Genomic DNA, 21,008 nt, shown 5'->3' with positions numbered 1-21,008 from the left:
CCACTACCTCCGCCACCACCGCCACCTCCGCCATGTACGTGCTCGCCCCACGCCGCACCGGCTTACTAAACTTGTTACAGGTAGAAACAATGTTCCACACTGCCCACCAGGGATTTTTTGTCTCTCTGTCTGTCGTGCATAAATATATATATAATATATAAACAGCTCTTTGATTGGTGGAGACCTACTGCCGGGTACGGAGAGGGGAGAGGCCTAAGGGAGGAGGGTCAGGGGAGGGTCTAAGGAAAGGGGGGTCAGGGGAGGGGCCTGAGTGGGGGGGGGGGTCAGGGGAGGGGCCTGAGTGGGGGGGGGGGGGGCAGGGGAGGTGCCTAAGCAAGGGGGAGGGGCCGATAGTGAAGGGGGGCTGTCTGCCTGGCTACCTCAAGTCAAGTGATCTTTTCTACAGGTAGGAACAACAGGTTCCACACTGCCCACCAGGGATTATTTGTCTGTCGGTCGTGCATATTTTTCTGTCGTGCACGAATGCGCTGTCCAACCAAGTACCTACCTGCCCACTCCGAAGAAACGTGTTTTGTTTAACCAGATAAGGCTCATAGAGCGACACAGCTCTTGTTCAGAAGCGACCTGGTCACAATGATAGCTCAACGAAGTGGTTTATCATCATGTGGAAATTTATATCGGCCAATTACTCTAAACGCGTGTTTCTTAATGTGGAGGGTAAAACCGGAGGACCTGGGGGAAATATCCACCCGGGGAGAACATGCAAATATATAGCAGGTGTCAGGGTCGGGATTGAACCCATGACCTCCTGCATACCAGACGAGGTAAAGGAAAAGCTGAGGCCTCTGGGGGTGGGGGGGCAGAGGCACACGGCGGCACGACAGACGGCCCGTCAAAGCAGCCTCGAACGCCGTGCCAGAGAAACACGCGTCGCTGCCGCAAGTCTAGCGGCAGAGTGAGCCGGAGCATGGCCTGTGTTTGCACCAAACTTCGTGCCCCCCACCCACCCCCACCCCTCGGTAAAACACGCTGGGCTTGCCCTCTTTGAGTGACGCAACGGTTAAGAGAAGCTACCACCAACAATGGGAGCTCAGCAGAGGAGGTTGTGAGCTATGTGTGCGCGTGCGAGTGTGCCAATGTGTGTGTAGGGCGAGTGTGCCAATGTGTGTGTAGGGCGAGTGTGCCAATGTGTGTGTAGGGCGAGTGTGCCAATGTGTGTGTAGGGCGAGTGTGCCAATGTGTGTGTAGGGCGAGTGTGCCAATGTGTGTGTAGGGCGAGTGTGCCAATGTGTGTGTAGGGCGAGTGTGCCAATGTGTGTGTAGGCCGAGATTGAGAGCGAATTTCTTAAGAATTGAATTTTGATGTTTCGTTTGTTACCCTTCCCCGTACCCCCGATAAGCACGGTTCGCTACGTACGGTGCGAAAGAAGTTCAACATACATCGGCCTTCATAGGTGCTCGTTAACAGCCCTTGTCCCAGCAGTCTGTTGAAACTATATGGGGTATCTCTTTGTCCCTGGGTAGGCAACGGTAGTGCAGCGGTTAACGCACTGCGCCACGAACCAATAGCAGCGGAGAATATTTGAACCGGTCCCAGTCCTCCCCTAGGTTGACTCAGCCTGTAACCTCAGCACTGGGAAGACAAATGCGCCCGTCCGGGTGCGGTGTTGGCCACCGATCGCCTTTGTGTGCCACGTTGGCCTTCACAGGTACTCTAGGGCAGCACTTGCCACCGTCACGAGCGAGCGCACAGAAGCACGCCGCACACAATCAGCAACCTCGCGCGCCCGGCGCTTGATAACGGCATAGGTCAGGTGGCACGCGCTCACCAATTATCTTGCCGGGTGCCCTTTCGGCAGCTCTAAGCCCTGTCCTTTCAACTGGCTGGGAAACAAAGCTATCAGCCGCTACTTGCGTGGAGGGCTCCGGGCAGATCGAAAATGTTGAGCAGCGGCAGCGGCCGCTCACACAGTGCCAGAAACGAGCAAACGGGACGCGTTTATATTCTTGGTTCTTTTTTCGGTAAAGTCACGTAGAAGGGAAATAATAAAATAATAAACATTTAACATAATTAAATAACATTCTCACGACGTTTCGGCCGCAACGCAAGCAGACCGTTCTCGGGTGACTTTACCGAAACAACCAAGAATACGAATCCCTGCAGTCACGAAAGCTTTAGATTAAAAAAATGGGACACGTTTAGTTTCGCGCGGAGAGGCGAGGAGTGGGGGGGGGGGGACACCCCCGGAATCAAATCGGCAGGACGCGTCCGCCGCGGGGCGCGTGCCGGTGGGTAAACAGCGGCGCTCGAGCGATGAAAAGCCGTGGCGCCAAACGCGAAACTCGTCGGCGGGGACGCGGCGGGAGCTCAAACGGTGCAGATAAGCGACAGCCGTTTCACAACGCACACGGTCGGGCAGCAGCTGCCCACCGTCTCTCTACTGCTGGGCGAAGGCCTCCCCCCCCCCCTGCCCCCCCCACACCGTCTCTCAACTGCTGGGCGAAGGCCTCCCCCCCCCCCTGCACCCCCCCCTGCCCCCCCCCCACCGTCTCTCTACTGCTGGGCGAAGGCCTCCCCCCCCCCTGCCCCCCCCCCACCGTCTCTCTACTGCTGGGCGAAGGCCTCCCCCCCCCTGCCCCCCCCCCCCTGCCCCCCCCCCCCTGCCCCCCCCCCTGCCCCCCCCCCCACCGTCGCCGCTCACGGTTCTCACGGCGTCGACGATAGACCGAGCGCGACAGCGCACACGAGCCGGTGTCATTGGACGCGCTCTCGGGGGGCGTTGTCCTCGCCCGTGGGCTGCCGCCCCAACGTCAGTCGCGGCCGCCGCCCATCATCCCTGGACTGGCGATGCGTCTTTTTTTTTCATTGCTTCTTTAATTCAACAACAGCCCAGTATAAAGTACGAGCTACGGGGAGGGAGGGGGGTACAGATATTGCGCGGACGGACAAGAGCCCCCAGGACAGGGGAAAGGGAAGGCTGATTGGACCTCACGTCCTCTACTCAAGTAAGAAGCCCGCTTACTATTCAACATTACGGACCACACTAGCCAATCCACTGCTGCATGAAGTCCTCCACGTGCTTTCAAGGCCCTGAAGGGGCTGGCTCCTCAATACCTCGGTGATCTGCTGAAACCTTATGCCCGTGTCCGGCAGCTACGATCCACCTAATCCGGGCCACCTGGATCTTCTTCTTCGCCGTGTCTCCTGTCCAACGCACACGGGTCGTCTTTTCCCAATATCGTGCACAGGCTACCCCATCTGGAGTTGACGTCGCCAAACCTTGAGGAGCAGCATTGTGGTGCTGCAGGGCATCATAAGGGGTGACCCATGGTTAGTTTCTCCTGACCAAGCGCACACATTGGTCGGGGGTTGTGTAGAAGCCACCCACACCCCACTACCCTTCCATGATTTCATGAGAGAGCTGCATCTGACGAGTCTGTTTAGGCTCCGCCAATGTGAGCCATTTGGAATTTCAGCCAGACGCGAGCTCCTCACTTGGAGGGATGGGGGGGGGGAGATGGCGATTCCTCGCCGGCTCCATTCGGCAGCTTTGTCAGCTTCGTGTTTCTCCCATTTTTGTTATGTTTGCCACATTGCAAATTCTGGCAGGTTCCGCTGATGAACCGCATCAGCGGTGACAGTGGTACAGTGGTACGGCGGAGCACGAGAAGCCGTTGGTGGTGCTGGCTGACGACAGCCACGGAGCGGACGGCGGACGTTCAACTCGAACACTTACCGGTCATGATCACATGGTACCCTCCTCCTGACGTTAGGAGGGCGCTATGCCAGATAGTGCATATAGGCAGGGGACAGGGGCACAAACCTGTCAACCCCTTAATCCAGTCCCCTGCCTTGTTACAGACCAATTTGGACCTTATTGGTCACCCCGTGCCCCTACAAAATAACCTAGCACGCGTCGTCATTGCCCACACTCATCCCCGTCTCGACTCACTCGCCTGTCTCCGTGCTCTCAACTGGCTCCCCATCGCCAGTAGGGTCACACACAAGACCGCCTGCCTCTGCCACAACGCCTTCATATCCGCCTGCCCGCCGTACCTTTCTTCATTATTGACAACCTGCAGCTCAGCACACGGCAGATGCCTGCGCAGCGCGACTCACGACCTCCTCTTGATACCAAGATCCAGGATGGTCATCGTGTCTATGCGCCGCTTCTCGGTGGCAGCCCCAACAGTCTGGAACGATATCCCTTTGCACATTCGCAGCATCACCTCAATCGCCTCCTTCAAGAGAGACTTAAAAACTCACCTCTACAATCATGCTTTCGAGCGACTCTGAGCTTGGCTCCGCGCCTCTGAGTTGCGGTCACTACGTCTGCAAATTTGCGCGCGTTATAAATTTAACTTTTATTATTATTATAAATCTCAACGTTCAAATCCATAGATTTGCACAGAAACCGATAATTTGTTGTCTTTCCCCCCCACATCCGATCAGCACGGTTGGCTGAGTATGGTGCGAAAGAAGTTCAACGTACATAAAGCGCTGCGAGGCCTTGCTTGAATGGCGCTACGTAAAATTGAGTTTTACTTATTAACCGACTCGCACGCCACATCCACTCCTCGGCTTGGGCGAGTGAAGGAGAGTGGAGACCAAAACGGGTTTTGGAAATCACTCGCCACTTGCGGTAGCCGTGGGCCATGTTCGAGAATCAAACTTTTGTCGCTCGTGTGCATAGCGCAAATGTGCCGGCATGTGTAACTACGTCGACAAAATACCGCACGTAGCCAACCAAAGTAAAAACAAAAAAGCAGTTCTCCAGAATAGAATTTTCAATCTGGTTTTGAAAGTGCATAGCTTGGAGTGGCTTCCTCATATTGGATAGGAAGTGCGTTCCAGATGGCCGCAGAAGAGAGTCTGAAAGCGCGCGATGCGGTAAAAGATGTTTCTAATATAACTTCAAGCCAATGGGCTACTTTGATTCGTAACAATGTGGCGATGCCCGCGTTTTGCTCGACGTCGTGGGAAACGCACTGCACTGCAGCGAACAGAGTCTTGCGATTAGAGCCGTTAGGTGCGATCTGTCGGGACGTTAAAAATGTGCCACTCCGCATTAATGACATTTCACGATGACTCCGAGGCCCGAGAGTGTCGCGGGCGGAATTCCACCTCGAGCAGATATCAAACGACACCGAATATATTTAAAGCCGTTATTATTCTTATTGTCCTATTAAATATTTAACGCACTTGCCTAAAAGGTCATTGGGGTGGGTTCTCGGAATCGAGGATTTTTTTTTTTATTGTGAAGCCCGTGGGCACGCGGCCTATGGAGACAACGGCCGAGTGAAGGGGGGGGGGAGGGGGCGGCTTTTCCAATGATGCTTGATGGTCGGCATCAAAGCCAGCCAATAACAACCCTTCATTGCCGAGGTCTCGAGGTTCACCGTCCCGTTCGCCCGATTCCCTTTACGCTCGCTCGCGGCGGCGGTGTGGATTATCAAACGTCGGGGAGCGCGGCGAGGAATAATTACACTCGCAATTTAGTTCACGTCGGGCAATTCGCTCCGCTCTTACGACGCAAGGCATCGGCAAACGTCTCCGGAGCCGCATGAAATTGTAGAGGGATAAAACGACCTCGGTAAACGCTCTTTTACCGCATCGCGCGGGCGCTTTCAGATGCGCTTCTGCGGCCATCTGGAACGCTCTTCCCTCCGATATATGAAAGCGACTGGGAGATATGCACTTTTAAAACTAGACTGAAAATTAATTTTGTTACAACTGCTTTTGGTGTTTAGGTTGTTGTCCTTTCCCCACACACCCTCCGATTAGGGCGGTTGGCTACTTACAGTGCAAACGGAGTTCAACATATCTACACACATCTAATACATTTAATCAAACATGACCCCAAACTCGATCATCCGTATTTCATCGATGTAGCTATAAATGTCAGCGCATTCTGCTATGCACCCAGTGATGTAAGTTTAGAAAACAAATGGCGTGAGCCGCATCAAATTGGCGGCCAGAGAATTGTATTTTATTATGTTTAAATTTTATTATTTTATTATTTCCCTTTTACGTGACTTCACCGAAAGAACCAAAAAACTAATACGGACCCTTTCGTGAGACAAGTTTCGCAGCCGTTTACAGAAAGTGCTGTAAAAGAGCTGCTCTACAAAGCAATGGGCAGCTGCACTTCTACACATTGGTGGCTCGTAGCCATACCGTGCGGATTCCACGTTACAGTGGCTGGGGATATTTTCCGCACACAGGACAAGCGGACGTTTGCGTGCCGAGCAAAGTGGCACCGATTTTATTGATCTCCCGAGGAATCGTGGGGCTGGTTCGAACCGACAACTCGTTTTATCGCGAGTCAAGCCCTCCCTATCCGCAGTGCCACCAGGTGCCGTGCGTACGCGCGCACACATACGCGCGCCCCGCACGCACAAGGCATGCGTCCCCGTTTGCGAATCAATAAATAAGCAGCTGATTCAGTAAAATGCCACCCCGAACAAAGTTGCGCATTAAGAAAATGTGTTAACCAGAGGCCCACATTGTAACCTTTCTGAAAGTCATTGCACACGCAATCACCTATTGGCAGGCTGCTTAAGTTAAACAAGCCATGTAAAACGTCCATTACCACCTCTTTGTTCGGTTAACAGTTAAATCACAAGCTGAGCCGTGTGGCTTTCCCCGGGATCATGAACGGGCATTAGTGGGGGGAGAAAAACAGGAGGGCGCTCTCGCACAGAGTCGCGACAGCTTGAGTTCAAGTCCTGGGTCAAGGTCAACTCAGCCCCATAAGAAATGTATTACAGGTACAACACTCTATGCATGTTTAGCAGAAGTCACAAACGGGTTTTGATTCCTTAGCCGTACCCGTACCCGGCCGCACCAGGGTCGCAAACGGGTACCCGTTCCCTACCCGTACCCGTACCCTACCCGAAATGAGTGACAAACGGTTACTCACCAGTGACTCACGGCCTACCCGTACCCGGCTGCACCAGGGTCGCAAACGGGTACCCGTACCTGGCCGGGTATGGGCAGCCGAATATCGGGTAGAGTACGGGTATCAGGTACCCGGTTGCGACCTCTGATGTTTAGTGCCGGCACAGTGGAGAGCATACCTGTCAACCAATACGGCTTACCCGTGTTCTTGTACAGGGAAATTGAGTAAAAAAACATGTTTGTGTTTCTCCCTTGTGATGGGACTTTTCAGGATGAACGTTGAGATTTTTAAGGGTACGGAGGTGACCAATAAGGTCTGAATTGGTCTGTAATAAGGTAGGGCACTGATAAGGGCTTGACAGGTATAGGAGAGAGTCATGTCTGGAACGACGCTGGGCCCTTTCATCACCAGACCGCACTGACCAGCGTGGTGAAGTATGGTCAAACAAACCCCACGAATGAATGAGGATGGCCTTCATCTAGCATAGGATTGAAAGAGGGATGTAAATTATTTTTCTCGTTATTATTGTTTTGTATTTCTCATTCTACTAGTTGTATGATCACCAAAGGAGGAAGCAGGCCAGAAAATGGGACCCGCGCAGAGTTGGAGCAATTAAATCAGCTCACGTGTGAGTCGTTACACGGGCAAGAGACGGTGGCGGCTTGGAGAGGCCTTCATCAAGCAGTGGATAGATCATGGCTGATGACGACAACGACGATGACGTCACTCATCCAAGCAGGGCAGTATTGCCCATAACACCGCCGCTCCCCCACCCATGGATATCACAGTAAGGAAGAAAAAAAAAACTCCACCCACATCAAAGTGCTTGCCACAAATGAACCACAATGCCCCGCTGACCTCAAGGAGCATAAACCATCACACGCGGACTCCGGTCGTCCTCGCAGCAGCGGCTTCTGGCTGGCCATCAAACAAAGACGGCGGTCACCGCGACGCGACGCGGCGCTTTCAGATGCGTTTGCGCGGCCGTCTGGAACGCTCTCCCTTCCGACATTAGGAAGCCACTGGAGCCATGCACTTTTAAATCGACATTGAAAACTAATTTCTTGAGAACCGCTTTTTTGTATTTCGTTTGTTGTCCTTCCCCTGCACCTCCAATTAGCACGGTTGGCTTCGTAGGGTGCGAAAGAAGTTCAACTTACGTACATACATAGGGAACTGCATTCGAGCACATACACTCTCATCGTCGCTCAAAATACCAGCGCGGTCTTCCAGGGGAGGCCGAGTTTCAAATACTTTTTTTCCCTCTCAATATTTCGCCACGCACAACTGCGGGCACCTTCGACTCCCTGGAATGTTTTGGCAGTGGGCGGAGGAGCGGTGGCGACGTGATTGGGGTGCTGCGCTACCACCGAGGCGACTTGAGTTCGACCTTCAACTCCTACTAAGACGCCCGCGGTAGTGCGTGGCAAAAGCTCGAGAGAAAGTTTGAGAACGTGTTTCTATGTTGAGCTTCTTTCGCGCCGTACGTAGACAACCGCGCTAATCAGATTTGCGGGCGAAGGACAACAAAACTAACCACAAAACGCAGTTCTGAAGAAATTCGTTTTCCATTTAGATGATTTCAAAGTGCATAGCTCCAGTGGCTTCCTGATATCGGAAAGAAGAGCACTCCAGACAGCTGCAAAAAGTGCATCCGAAAGCACGCGAGGCCGTGACCGTCTTTGTTCGATGGTTCGCCAAAAAACTGTCTCTACACACACACACGTATGTCTGTTGAACTTCTTTGGCACGGTACAAAGCCAATCGCACTAATCGGTGATGCGGGAGGAGGAGGAGGAGGGGGGGGACAATAAACTAGACACAAAAATCAGTTCTAAAGAAATTAGTTTTCAATATAGGCGATTTTACGAGTGCACCGCGTTTCCAACCCTCAACGCGCAGCTCGAACCCGGACTGCCGGACTGGTCAACGACACCCTGTGCCGCTGCCAGACCCCCCCCCCCCCCCCGACTGACCTTGATGGCCTTTTTGCTGCCCTTCATGTGGTCAATCTTGGCCTGGGCCAGACAGAGGCGTGTGTCCAGACCCTGCAGCCGGCTCCTGTTCTCTTCGATCCTCTGCGAGAGCCTGCACACGCGCACAGCGCACACGGCACACGCGCACAGCGCACGCGTTGCGGCGAGGGTTCGAGATCAGGGGCTAGGGTCGGCGATGGGAGCTCAGCATCCCCCATAAGGGGTTAGGGCCGTCCAGAATATACCGTAGAACAGGGGTCGGGAACCTTTTTGCCTGGGAGAGCCATAAAAGCCAAATATTTCTAAATATATTTCATTGAGAGCCATATAGTATTTTTAACGTATAATAAATTAAATATGTCTTACTTTTAATGCGACTTCTGGTCACGGGATCCGTGACCCGAGAAATTTTATCTTCAAAACTAATTTCTGTTTACTTTAAAATGACACAGTATTATTAAGTAATATCACAAGTATTTTAAAATCAGTTCCAAACTGATTTTTTTTATTATTATTTTTTTCAACTCAAAATTGTCTGGGAGCCATATGCCGTCACCGGAAGAGCCATATATGGCTCGCGAGCCATAGGTTCCCGACCGCTGCCATAGAACATAGAACGGACGCAACTCCCGACCCACAAAATACGACGGAGACATCGCGGCGATACGCTGCTCCGCTGCCTCCTGACGCGGCGCGATCGGTCGGCTCGACCGCCTGAGATGAGAAATGTAAGTTGTTGCTCTGCATCTACATCAGCAGCCGTACGAAAGAAGACCGAGGAGTTAAGAGTCAATGCTAATCGTTAGGGCTGGGGGTTACTGTTAAAGGTTAGTGGTTACGGGTTAGTGTTAGTGGTTACGGTTAAGGGTTAACGCAAGGAGCTAGAGTCAGTATCTTAAATTCTAGGAGTTAAGTTTGATGCTCGGGGTAGGTTTGGGGACAGTGTTGAAGGTTTAGGCTCGAGTTATATTAAGATCAGGGTTAGGGTTACGTTTAAGGAGTTAGGGTTATTATGAGCATTGGAGTTGATGGTTAGATTCTGTGTTACTGTTATGGGTTCAGATTCAAATTAGAATCGCGGGTTACGGCTTCATTTACACGATGGCATTCGGGGGGTCGGGGTTAGCGTTACGGAGAGGGTCACGGAATTAAGGCTTCGGATTAGGGTCGGCTCGGGCTGGGGGTTAAAACTCGGGGTTGGGATTCATGATTGCTCGGCTGAACCCACGGGCATTGGAGACGCCGCGGTGAAAATCATCGCAGCGCTCCGCCGCCTTCACACGCTCATCCCCCTCGCAGCGGAGAGGCTTTCACGGCACAGGCAAGTTTCAAGTTTCAAGTTCATTTATTAGGTATAGCCCTGTGAGCCATTCGGCTCTTGAATCGGGTGCAACCGCAACAAACACAAAAACTAAAACATGAACAAGAAAACATCTTAAAGTGACTATGTGCAAACAGAAAATCCAAGAAAAGACAGCAAAATATTGCAGAAAAAGCACCGTACACCAACGCTGTGTGCAAAAATCCCAGTTGGATGCAAGTCAAACAAAAACAACAACAACCACAAGACAACTTAAAAGGCGGAGCTGTGTGAACGGACCGAGTGAGGCGCTTCCATCGTGGCAAATGACCACGGCCTCTGTCTACGTCGAGGGATCTCCGACTGGCAGTGCCTCCGTAGGCCGTATCTGGCCCTTGGGCGCACTCTTGAAGGGGCCCCGCCAAAAGAGATACGCTTTCGCGACGACTCAAAGAGACAAATTCGCGTGACGAAAGAGAAGAACTTCATTTTTGTTTTTTGCACGCGCGTGATAAGATAGCGAAAAGATCAAAGATGCAGCCGAGTGAGATGAACAAGAGAGAAATCAAACGCAGGGATGACAGAACCGGAGACGAGAGATACAGATTATTTCGAGGAGAGGAGACAGATAAGCGAGATAAGACGGACGGGATAAGAATGCCGCAGGTAAAAAAAAGGACAGATGAGCGAGTTGACAAAAGAGATAACGGGGGGGGGGGGGGGGGGGGGCAAGCTCTGTCGGAAAGAGGTAGAGGTTAAAGGTCATGTCCAGGCCGGACGACGTCATGATGCCTCGGGGCGTCGGTAAGGTACGATGTCGAATGGCCTGCCAGCACGCTCGCGCTCATTTTTATTCCGTGGCCCGCGGACAAAATTTGGTTGACGAACAGTGGTCTCCATGGACTCCGCTCGCGCTCAACTACAGGGGGAAAAAAATTAACCCGTAAAAACAGAGTTTTTCACTATAAATCCTTTATATGCGTGGCATCGGTTTCATTTTATTATTCATTTCTGTTGTTCTTGAGTAAGAGTTTCATTTTTATCACATTGGTATTTTAAATTAAATATGACATTTTTTTTTTCCTAAAAAGTGGAAAATTTTGGAAAAAAATTGTCACGAAAATAAATTGTCACGCACAATGAGTCTGTGCAAAATGTCAGCTCGATTGGATCACGGGATGTGGGTTAAAAAACGACCAAAAGATTTGCACGGTCGTAAGCGCGCAAGCAAGCAAGTGAACTTAATATAAAGGATTTAAAAATCACAGCAATTCCAAGGCATCACGTTGCTAAATGCAATCTCCAACCACCTGCAGGCGAGATAACCTCTCTCTCTTTCGTCTCTCTCTACTCTGTAGAAGGACCACTGCCCAACATTTCAATGTGCTGTGTGATTTTCAATCATTACATACAACCCATTAGAAATATGATATTTTTTCTAGATTTGAAGTTTTCGTGACTGCAAGGATCCATACTCTTGGTTCTTTCAGTAAAGTCATGTAGGTAAAAAAAAATAAAAAATAAAAGATTTTAAAAAATCACGACGTTTCGTTTGCAACACAAGCAATCATCATCAGGTGTGACAACCACAGCATGAAATTTTACAGTAAAATTTCAACCACAGCAAGAAATTTAACAGTAACATTTTTTTACAGTAACATTTTTTTACAGTAACATTTCTTGCTGTGGTTGTCAAACCTGATGACGATTGCTCGTGTTGCAATCGAAACGTCGTGATTTTTTTTCTACCCACGTGACTTTACCGAAAGAACCAAGAGTATGGATCCTTGCAGTCGCGAAAACTTCAAATCTAGAAAAAATATCATATTACTATAAAAAGGGCTGCATATGTTGCGTCAGCCATGGGGAATTGTTCGACCATAATTCACCATGCTGGCCAGTACGTGTTGGTGAAAGGGGAGAGGGACCCTGCACCGACTCGTGTATCACTCGCCACCGACGGGGTTGGCTGTCATCAAGGATCGAACTCGGGTCACCGGGCTCGTGGCGGCAGTGCGCTAACCTCTGTGCCAATGCTCTCGCATCTAGTAGTAGGTTTTTACCCTTTCAACTGGCACAAAACTGACACCTTTATACAAGGCATCATGTTTGCAATAACCACAACACAAGCAGTCAAAATGCAAACTAAAAGAAACAACTCTGATAATGATAATAATATGCACTGTCCTTCAAGTTGATTGGTCCACAGCCGAGACAGCTTTTCTTAGAGCCTAGTCTCCATTGGGTTGGACCAGATGACGCCAAAAGGCGTACAACTCATACACAGCGCACTATTAGAGTATTGAGAGCTCGGGGTAAGCATTTACACTATGAGACCTCCATTACCAGTGGCAAAATATAGTAGTAGGTTTAAACCCTTTAAACTGGTACAAAACTGACACCTTGCTCTCGCATCTCTCCGCTTGTTATCAGCGACGGACGGTGCGGAGGATTGTTGGTTCGCACAAGACCGACACGAACCAGCAACATCACAGGACAAATAGTCCATTTGTAAAACAGACTTGAATGCGGTCTACGCTTTGGTGTTGACGTACCACCTTTAATCACAACACATTAGTAAAACGCAGTCAGGAAAAAATTCGAGCAATTCCCAGACCAAAAATGCATTGTCATTTCAGTGATGTAAGAACACAATTTCTACACAGTTATATTTTTATTCAAACAAAAAAAACCCCATGATGTTGGCTGCTATATCACACACACACACACACCCACATCAATAACGGGTTGTGAAAGGTTCAACGATGCCTCTGGGCCAGTTGGATGAGACCCATAACCATTTCAGCCACACATGGGCAGCACTCCGTAAGACCGGTCCCCCCCCCTTTCACGTGACGGGCAGTCCAACAACCGCGGAAGATCTCACACCTGCCCACCCCCCGCCCCCCCTCTATTCCCAATCGCTGCCTCGATTTGCACGGCAGCTGCTCGCGCGTTCGCGAATCTCGCTGCTGCAAAATCAGCAGCGGGGGGAAGGTGGGGGGATTGGAGCTTGTTCAGCGGAGCTCTGCGTCGCGCGTGTACCGTAAGCTCAACGGCCCGGCGGTGCACTCGTAACCCTCTTCATGCGAAACAATGCGACCGTCATCGCGAGCCACGGGTCAATCCACCGCTGGGTGAAGTCCTCCGCCAAAGCCAGGCGCCGTCTCGAGCGGGTGTCGCGATGCAATGCGTGGCCGGGAGCGGAACGTCACGAAGGTGGCGGGACGGCACACTCAACACGACAGCGCTGTTCGTCGCGTGGCAATGAAAGGGACATTTTAATTGTCAGGCATGAAATTTAACCGAATTAAGTGCAGATCCAAAGCTAATGTGATGGGGTTTTTTTTTTTGTGCAGTCACTGATGACCACCAACTTACTTAGCAACATTTCACTTATGCAGACTGAGCAGACATCTGCACCATAACGCAATTATGCAATTTAATGTAGCATTTAATAACGCATTTGAATTCAAGTTGCGGCCACATTAACCACCCACGATACGATCAAATAAAAATTAGCCAACTCTCTAACCAAAAGAGAGTTTCTGCTGGAGGTGCATTCCACGATGCTTATTACCACCACTCGGCATATCGCAAAATCAAAGGGGATTAGGACATTGGAAGATGTAACTAACTGTAAAAATATGGCACGCCAATTTGAACGAAAGGGAAAAAACATAACACGCGAACACGCAAATTAGAAGTAAACAATTAATTACACAAATTAAAATACAAATTGCGTGACGCAAGCAGCGTTCAATGGGCCCGAAGGTTTCGCCTGGAGGGTAAAAAAAAGTGGCGGGTTTGAATTCTCACCGATGGCAGCCACCAAAGCACTCCTTGAGGCCAAGCTGCTGCTGGGCAATACGCGGTGTGCAAGTTGACCCTGGGGCAATTTATGAACCGAAGTAAAACCGTACAAGCCTCTTTGTCATTCCACTGCCGGATGAGGACCCTCCCTCCTCTCTCCGCAATGATGTGCGGGTTGTGGCGATGAATGGAAGGTGAGATTGGTGAAGGTGGGCGGCGCATAGATGCGGGAGCAATCGAAAACACTGTACGACTATTTCCTCTGCTGCCCACTACAAACCCGGTGGCTCTCGGCGATGACCCCATCTTGTTAGGAGATTAAGTGTCCCTTCGGTTCACTCGTGCGTGAGAACACCCAGCGGAGGAAGCAGACATTGCAGAGCTGCAACCGAAAGCCCTTCAGGTGACCTCTGATCAGCAAGGTGGTGGGGCACCGCTTTCTCACACAGCCTGCTCCCGAGACTAATGTTCATCGCACCACAGTAAAACCGATGTTGTTAATTCTCACACAGCTGAAACGTTTTGCCAAATGAACTGCAGAAGCAAATGTAATTTTGTCTGTGTGTGTGTGTCTTTGTGGCAGTCATGGGTGACCGGGCTGAGACCACGGATGCATTTAAGCCGGTTTAATCGCAGGCGACTGCCGGGATTTGAACTCGGCATCTCGGTGGTGGTGGTGGTGGTGCCACCGGTTCAGTGCTCTGACCTCTGAGCAACTTTGGTGAGCTCGAAAAAGTTGACGCTGAAAATTCACTCGTTACATCCGACCACACAACCTCATTTGCTTGGGCGTCTGGGACAGCTGTTTGTTTTGACGGTGGGCGAGCGCATTTCCGGCAAACGCTATCTCACGCAGCGCTGGCTCATTAGAGCCGAGAGTCGCGTGTGGCACAGACAGATTAGCTTCACCTTCCCAGGCTAAAGGAGATCAAAGACCCACGGAGACAAAAAAAAAATTATTAAAGCCTGCAAAACAGAGCGTGTTTATTTCTCTTGATGAAAAAGCTGCGCCTTCGCATGCTATGAAAGAGAAAAGGACGAAGAACCCCCATAGTTTGAAGAATATTCGCCGCCCCCTTCTACCCACCCACTTCGCGTTTTAGGCCTTCAGAACTGGTCTCGTTTGCAAGCAAGGCTTTGATTCCCAGGCACTCGCTATCAAACGCGAGCGTCTCCCAAAGTCATAACGCGAACCGAAGACTCCGACAGAAAGGACGCACGAAGGGCCACTAACTCTTTTTCGATTTGAAGCTTTCGTGACTGCAGGGATTCATCTTCTTGGTTTTTTCGGTGAAGTCACGTAGAAGGGAAATAAAAAAATAAAAATAAAATAAAACATAATAAAATTATTCTCACGATGTTTCGGCCACAACGCAAGCAGCCGTCCTCAGGTGAAGAACAGGTCTGTCGGAAACACAGCGTCTGAAATTCACCGTCTGAAATTCAGATTCCACGACAATTCTCTGGTCAGGGTGGGGTGTTACGGGCAATGGTGCCGTGCTTGGATGAGTGATGATGATCGTCGTCGTCGTCGTCACCATCGGCCATGATCTAGCCTCTGCTGGATGATAAAGGCCTCTCCACGGCCATCCATCACGCTCATGCATGAAACACTTTCATCAAACTTGGCAACGAGCGATACGCCGCCGCCGCCGTCATCATCGTTCGCCACCGTCAGCCGTGGTCCATCCGCGGCTGGGCGACGGCCTTCCAGAAGGCGTAAAACAAACCTGCGGCAGTGGCAGTGGGTCTCTCACATGCCAGGGGCCCGCGCAACGGGGTCCCGGCGTCACCGCTCCACGTTCCACGGCGCACGTCCCCCCCCCCCCCCCCCCGTGCTCGAAGGCCAAACCCACCACCCGCGTGACTTCAAGGGCGGGACCACACTCTGGCCGATTTGGTCATATACCCCCCCCACAACACCCCCTAAATCAACCTGACCCAAATTACATTCGGTCCAATTAGCGGAGGGGGGGGGGGGGCAATCGTTAAAAAAAACGTTTTAATTACGGTATAATTGGCCATTGTAGCCGACGAGGCGGGCAGCGCTGACGACGCAGGGCTATCGTTATCCGCGGGCCGCGCGATGCATTTGACGAGCTGCGGGGGGTCGCGAGCAGCAGCAGCTGGGGCGCGTGGGCGGTCGCCAACCTCGGAGCGGCGCTAATGGAGGCGGATCGCTAAGCGTTCCGCGCCACGCAGCCACGACCACTCCCGTGGGCTCGCGGGACGGCGTCGGCCTTGTGCGCGCGCCGCGCGTACACGGCACCCGCGCGCGTGCTGCCTGTGCATGCGTGTGCATGCGTGTGCATGCGTGTGGAGGGGCGGCCGGGGGGTGGTGCTGGCGACCCACCCCCCTCGTGCGCCATGCCGGCCTTCATAGGTGCCCGCTAACAGCACTTGGAGACCAGTCGACCGAGGGGGTAGGAGGCCCAGGACCGGTTCAGAAATGCCGTCACCGGCGTTGACCGTGAGCGGGAATCGAACTCGGGACGCCGGGTTCTCAGCGCGGAGCCGATCGCCGTGCCGCCGCTCCCAAAGCATTGACCTGTGACCCCTGTCACGTGCTGCTGTTGCTGCCGACGCCGCTGCCGCCACCAGCTAGGCACATACGCAATGTGGCAGGTGTTCTGTTGGTAATGGAACAATTTTGGAGGCCCCTTTTTTTTATTTCGGTTGTAATATGAAAGAAAAAAAAATACACGGCAACAAAAAAAAAACCCATCATCTCTGCATCAATCGTGAGCAGCCCAACTGAAATTAACTCGTAGCAGGTCCCATGTGTCTCCGTGTGAGTGCGTGTGCGCACGCGCGTCAGAGCGCGTGTGCGTGTTTGCGTGTACGGGGCGGCGAGCGCGCTTGCGCTCCGAACCCGGCGACCCGAGTTCCATTCCAGCTCACGGCCAACATCAGCGACGAATATCTGAACCGGTTCTGGGCCTCCCCTAAGTCCACTCAGCCTCAAATGAGCACCTGGGGCAGTGTGTAAACATCAAGGCGGCCGGGTGTGGTGTTGGCCACCCACCCCATCGTGTGCAATGTTGGCCTTCCTAGGTACTCGCTAACACCACTTGTCCCAACAGTTTGTTAAAGTCTACATGGGAGATCTTTGTCTTTGTAAATTAGTGTGGAGGGTGGAGCAGTGGTGCAGTGATCAGCGCTCTGCGCTAGGAAATCGGCGACTGGAGTTCGATTCGTGCTCACGGCTAAATATTTGAACCGGTCCTGGGCCTCCCCTAGGTCGACTCGGCCTCAAAGGAGTACCCGGTGCGGTGTGTAAACATCGCCACTGGGGAGACAAAGGCGGTCGAGCGTGGTGCTTCCCAAACACCTCCTCGTGTGCCGTGCCGGCCTTCACAGGTGCTCGTAGCAGCACCTACCACTGTGCCGTAGGGGGGAACATTTGTGTTACATATTTGTGCGTGTGGAATTGGGTATTCAATCCACCTGTGCTGCCCCCTAACACCACCATGTATGTCTCTATTTAAGTAACGGATTAACACCGAGCCCACTCGCGCGGCACAGCAACACCGCCGAGGTCAACCCAGCGTATCAGCAATCGCGGTATTAATCCCGAAGCTATTACGCAAAGCATCTCGAAAGCCAAGTGCGCGTTAGCGTGGCCTCCCCTCCCGAGTGGCCTCTACTCCTGACCTTCGCTCAACATCAATTTACCTGGTCGCCCATCACCGTTTCAAGCCCTGACATAAGGTGGGGGGGGGGGGGGGAAAGGGGAGCGGGGAAATAACACAAAAATAAAGATGAAGAGAGAGGGGAGGGAAATGTAAAACCTGTCTTAATAAATATCAAGGTCTGACCCGAAACATGAAAACAATTTTAGTTCGGCAAATCCGCTGCACGCTGTTGTCGAGAACGGCAAATTCGCCGTTAATGGAGGGCGCTCAATTCACTCGCAAACGCTGCAATGGCAGCACCAGTACAGCAGAGCGGTGGAGCAACGGTTTGCGTGCTACGCTCTTTTTAAAAATCCGAACTGGTCCTGAGCTCCCTCCCTCCTCCACCACACAACCTCCCCCCCCCACTCCCCCCCCACTCCCCCCCCCCCCCCGCCAGCCACTGCCAGCAAAATTGCATTGACGAGATGGGTCACAGAGTGGGGGGGAGGCCTTCATCCAGCAGTGGACTCAATAAGGGCCTTAATGAAAAATCGGAGCGTGGAACCGTTATGGAAAGAGGCTTCACGCCAGCATTTTCGATTTGGGCACCAAATTTCGTGCCGACAAAATAAATTTAGCAACGCAACACAATCAAAATGCGTCGAGAGGGAAGAGTTAATAGACCAATTTCGTAATTACAAAAGGCACAGCCAGGAGTGCACTTCCCAGCGAGTAATTCATTCGGTTTTAATTTTGCGTACATATTTGATGCTATTCTATTTCCCGTTCATCTTTAAATTCCCCCCAATTTCCGACCTAAATGACCACTGAGAGTGGCTGGGAATTACCGAGCGCAGTTTGACTTCGCTCGCTCTTTGGCGGCGGGGGCATCGTCTTCAACTCTCGCCCACAGAGACAAAGATCCCCCCCCCCCCCGTGTAGCCTTAACAGACTGTAGGAGCAAGTGCTGTTAGCGAGCACCTATGAAGGCCGGAACGGTACACGAGGGGGTGGGTGGCCAGCACCACGCCCGACCGCCTTTGTCTCCCCAGTGGCGATGTTTACATACCGCACCAGGTACTCATTTGAGGCTGAGTCGACCTAGGGGAGGCCCAGGACCGGTTCAGATAATCGTCACTGGTGTTAGCCGTGAGCGGGAATGGAACCCGGGTCGCCAGGTTCATAGCGCAGCGCGCTAACCGCTACACTACCGCTCCCCACACCTAAAGGCACGCGCACGCACACACACACACACACGCACGGAGGGACGTCCCCCGCTGTAACCCGTTGGGGGTCGCCCTCACCCCCTTCACCCCCTACAGTCCCTCCACCCCCCCTCACCACCTCACACCACCCACCCCCCCCCCCTTATCCTCTGCGCTGTCGGGCAACGGGACTCTCAGCTACGACCCCTCGATGTGAAGAGAGGTGATGGGGGGGTGGGGTGTTGCACTACAAAAAAACAAAATAATGTCAACGCCACCACGGGTGGAGCAGGGGAAGGGGAGCAGGGGGGGGGTGGGTGGGCGGGGAGGGGGGGCATCGAGATTGAGCGGACGACACGCGGCGAACACAAGTCACCCACGCGCGGCGGAGCCGACGTTCGAAAAAAAAAAAGAGAAAATTAACGACGACGACGCCTACCTTCTTCTTCTTCTTCTAATTGGCTTCCCCTTTGCGGTTAACGGACAGCCTAATAGCAGCGCTGGGCTTTGGAGCGGAGCGTGCGTCTCACACGGAATGTTACGGGCTGTCCACAAAGGGGGGGACGGGGGGCGGGGGTGTGGTGAGGAGGGGGGAGTTCCACGTTGGAGGGCCGCGTATCCCGAAGCTCTCGGCGCAATTAGAAAACCCGCAGGCACGGCACGTTGGGCGGCCGCCGAACCGCCGCGGGGAAAAGGAGCGATCCGCGTCAAAATTACAGGTGAGGCTGCCGGAGAGAGGAGGAGAGGATACGGGAGCCCACGGGAGCCCACGGGAGCCCGCGCGAGCGCCTCACTCCGAGACGCTCACTCCAATACGCGGGTCTCGCGAGCCCATACTGTGCAAGCGATCGTTTTTTTTCCCACCCCACCTCCCGAAAATGTTTTCCCGAGCCGTCGGCGTCACGTCACGGCGAGATGAAGGCACCACGCGGAGGCCTCGCAGAAAAGCGGGAGCCTTCGCACCTTGGGGGAAGCGGATCTCACAGAGCTACCGCCGAGATCGCTTTGAAGTGGCAATCGCCGTCCCGGCACAGTAGGGGGCAGCACTTTCACCAGCCACACCGCCGCTGACTAGACGAGCAGTCGTCCGCACTGCAGCAAACCGGTCATTTTCATTCTCAGAGCTGGAATGTCGCAAAAGCAAGCGCAGAACGCGATGTAACACGATGGCGCAGTCATCGGTGACTGGGTTCAGACCATCAACTGACTATGGTTGAGAACTCAGCTTAATAACAACCTATTGATTTCTGCACGAGTCTGTGTCACTCGTGACCATAAACTCACGACGTTTGAGAATCATATTCAATCACAGGAAACAAACCTGGGTTCGAACCATGATTCTCAGCAATGCCAGCTAGCCACTCTGACCTGTGATCTACGCAGCCAATCTCTTGAAGAGGTGATTTTTGCATTTCTCAAACACAGATTACACTGGTCAACACACTTTTTCTGGTATAAGGTATTCCAAAGGCAATTTTGGGGTACTGATTCCAAATCTGGAATCAGTTTTTGTCTATCACATCAGGTTTTTGAGATCAAATATTGCATTTTCAATAAAAACTGCAGAAGAAAAATATTAAACTAATGTGGATATCTACATAAAATGATATTATAAACACACTATCCTAAAAATACAGCACCATATTTTAACACTAAAGCAGTCACTGACTCGCAACAACTTGCAATCATAAGTGACAGAGTTAATTTTGGATAAAATCAATGAAAATGGGGTATGCCGATAGCATAATAAGTATAACCCATAAAAAGAAAGTTTTTCACTCTAAATCCTTTATATGCGTGGCGGCTAGAGTCCTCTCGTCCTCTGGCTTGAGATGGCTGCCACCTATGGGTCAGATGATTGTCTGCCAGTATTAAACAATTGGTAATTAAATATTAAATTTGTTTTCCCTAAACAGTGTAAAATTTTTGAAAAAAATTTTCACGAACATTAATTGTCTCGCACAACGAGTCTGTGTGCAAAATGTCAGCTCGATTGGATCACGGGAAGTGGGTTAAAAAACGACTGAAAGGTTTGCACGGTCGTAAGCAAGCAAGCAAGCGAGCACGCAAGCAAGCAAGCAAGCGAACTTAATATAAATGATTTAAAAATGGGATGTGATAGAGCAAATCTGAGATAAAATTTGGAATCAGCACCGTGAAATTAGTCTAAAACAGATGCAAAAGACCAGGCCAGAATTATTTTTTTTTGTTGACCAGTGTTATTTTATTGGGCG

General features: G+C 51.8%; 1 protein-coding gene across 1 annotated transcript in view; it reads right to left on the bottom strand.

The window, feature by feature from the left end:
- The window catches only part of LOC133356780 (WASH complex subunit 1-like), a 107,521-nt gene that overhangs the window by 74,237 nt on the left and 12,276 nt on the right, over window positions 1–21,008 (bottom strand). Inside the window, exon 2 of the mRNA XM_061574448.1 lies at window positions 8,840–8,951. Within this exon, the coding sequence (XP_061430432.1) occupies window positions 8,840–8,951 (112 nt within the window). The remainder of the gene's footprint in view (window positions 1–8,839; window positions 8,952–21,008) is intronic.

This window comes from Lethenteron reissneri, chromosome 55 (assembly GCF_015708825.2).
Source record: "Lethenteron reissneri isolate LAM-NWPU_2019-01 chromosome 55, ASM1570882v1, whole genome shotgun sequence".
Taxonomy (NCBI): Eukaryota; Metazoa; Chordata; class Hyperoartia; order Petromyzontiformes; family Petromyzontidae; genus Lethenteron; species Lethenteron reissneri.
Note: the sequence above shows the minus strand (reverse complement) of the source record. Positions and strands in the feature narration are given on the sequence as shown.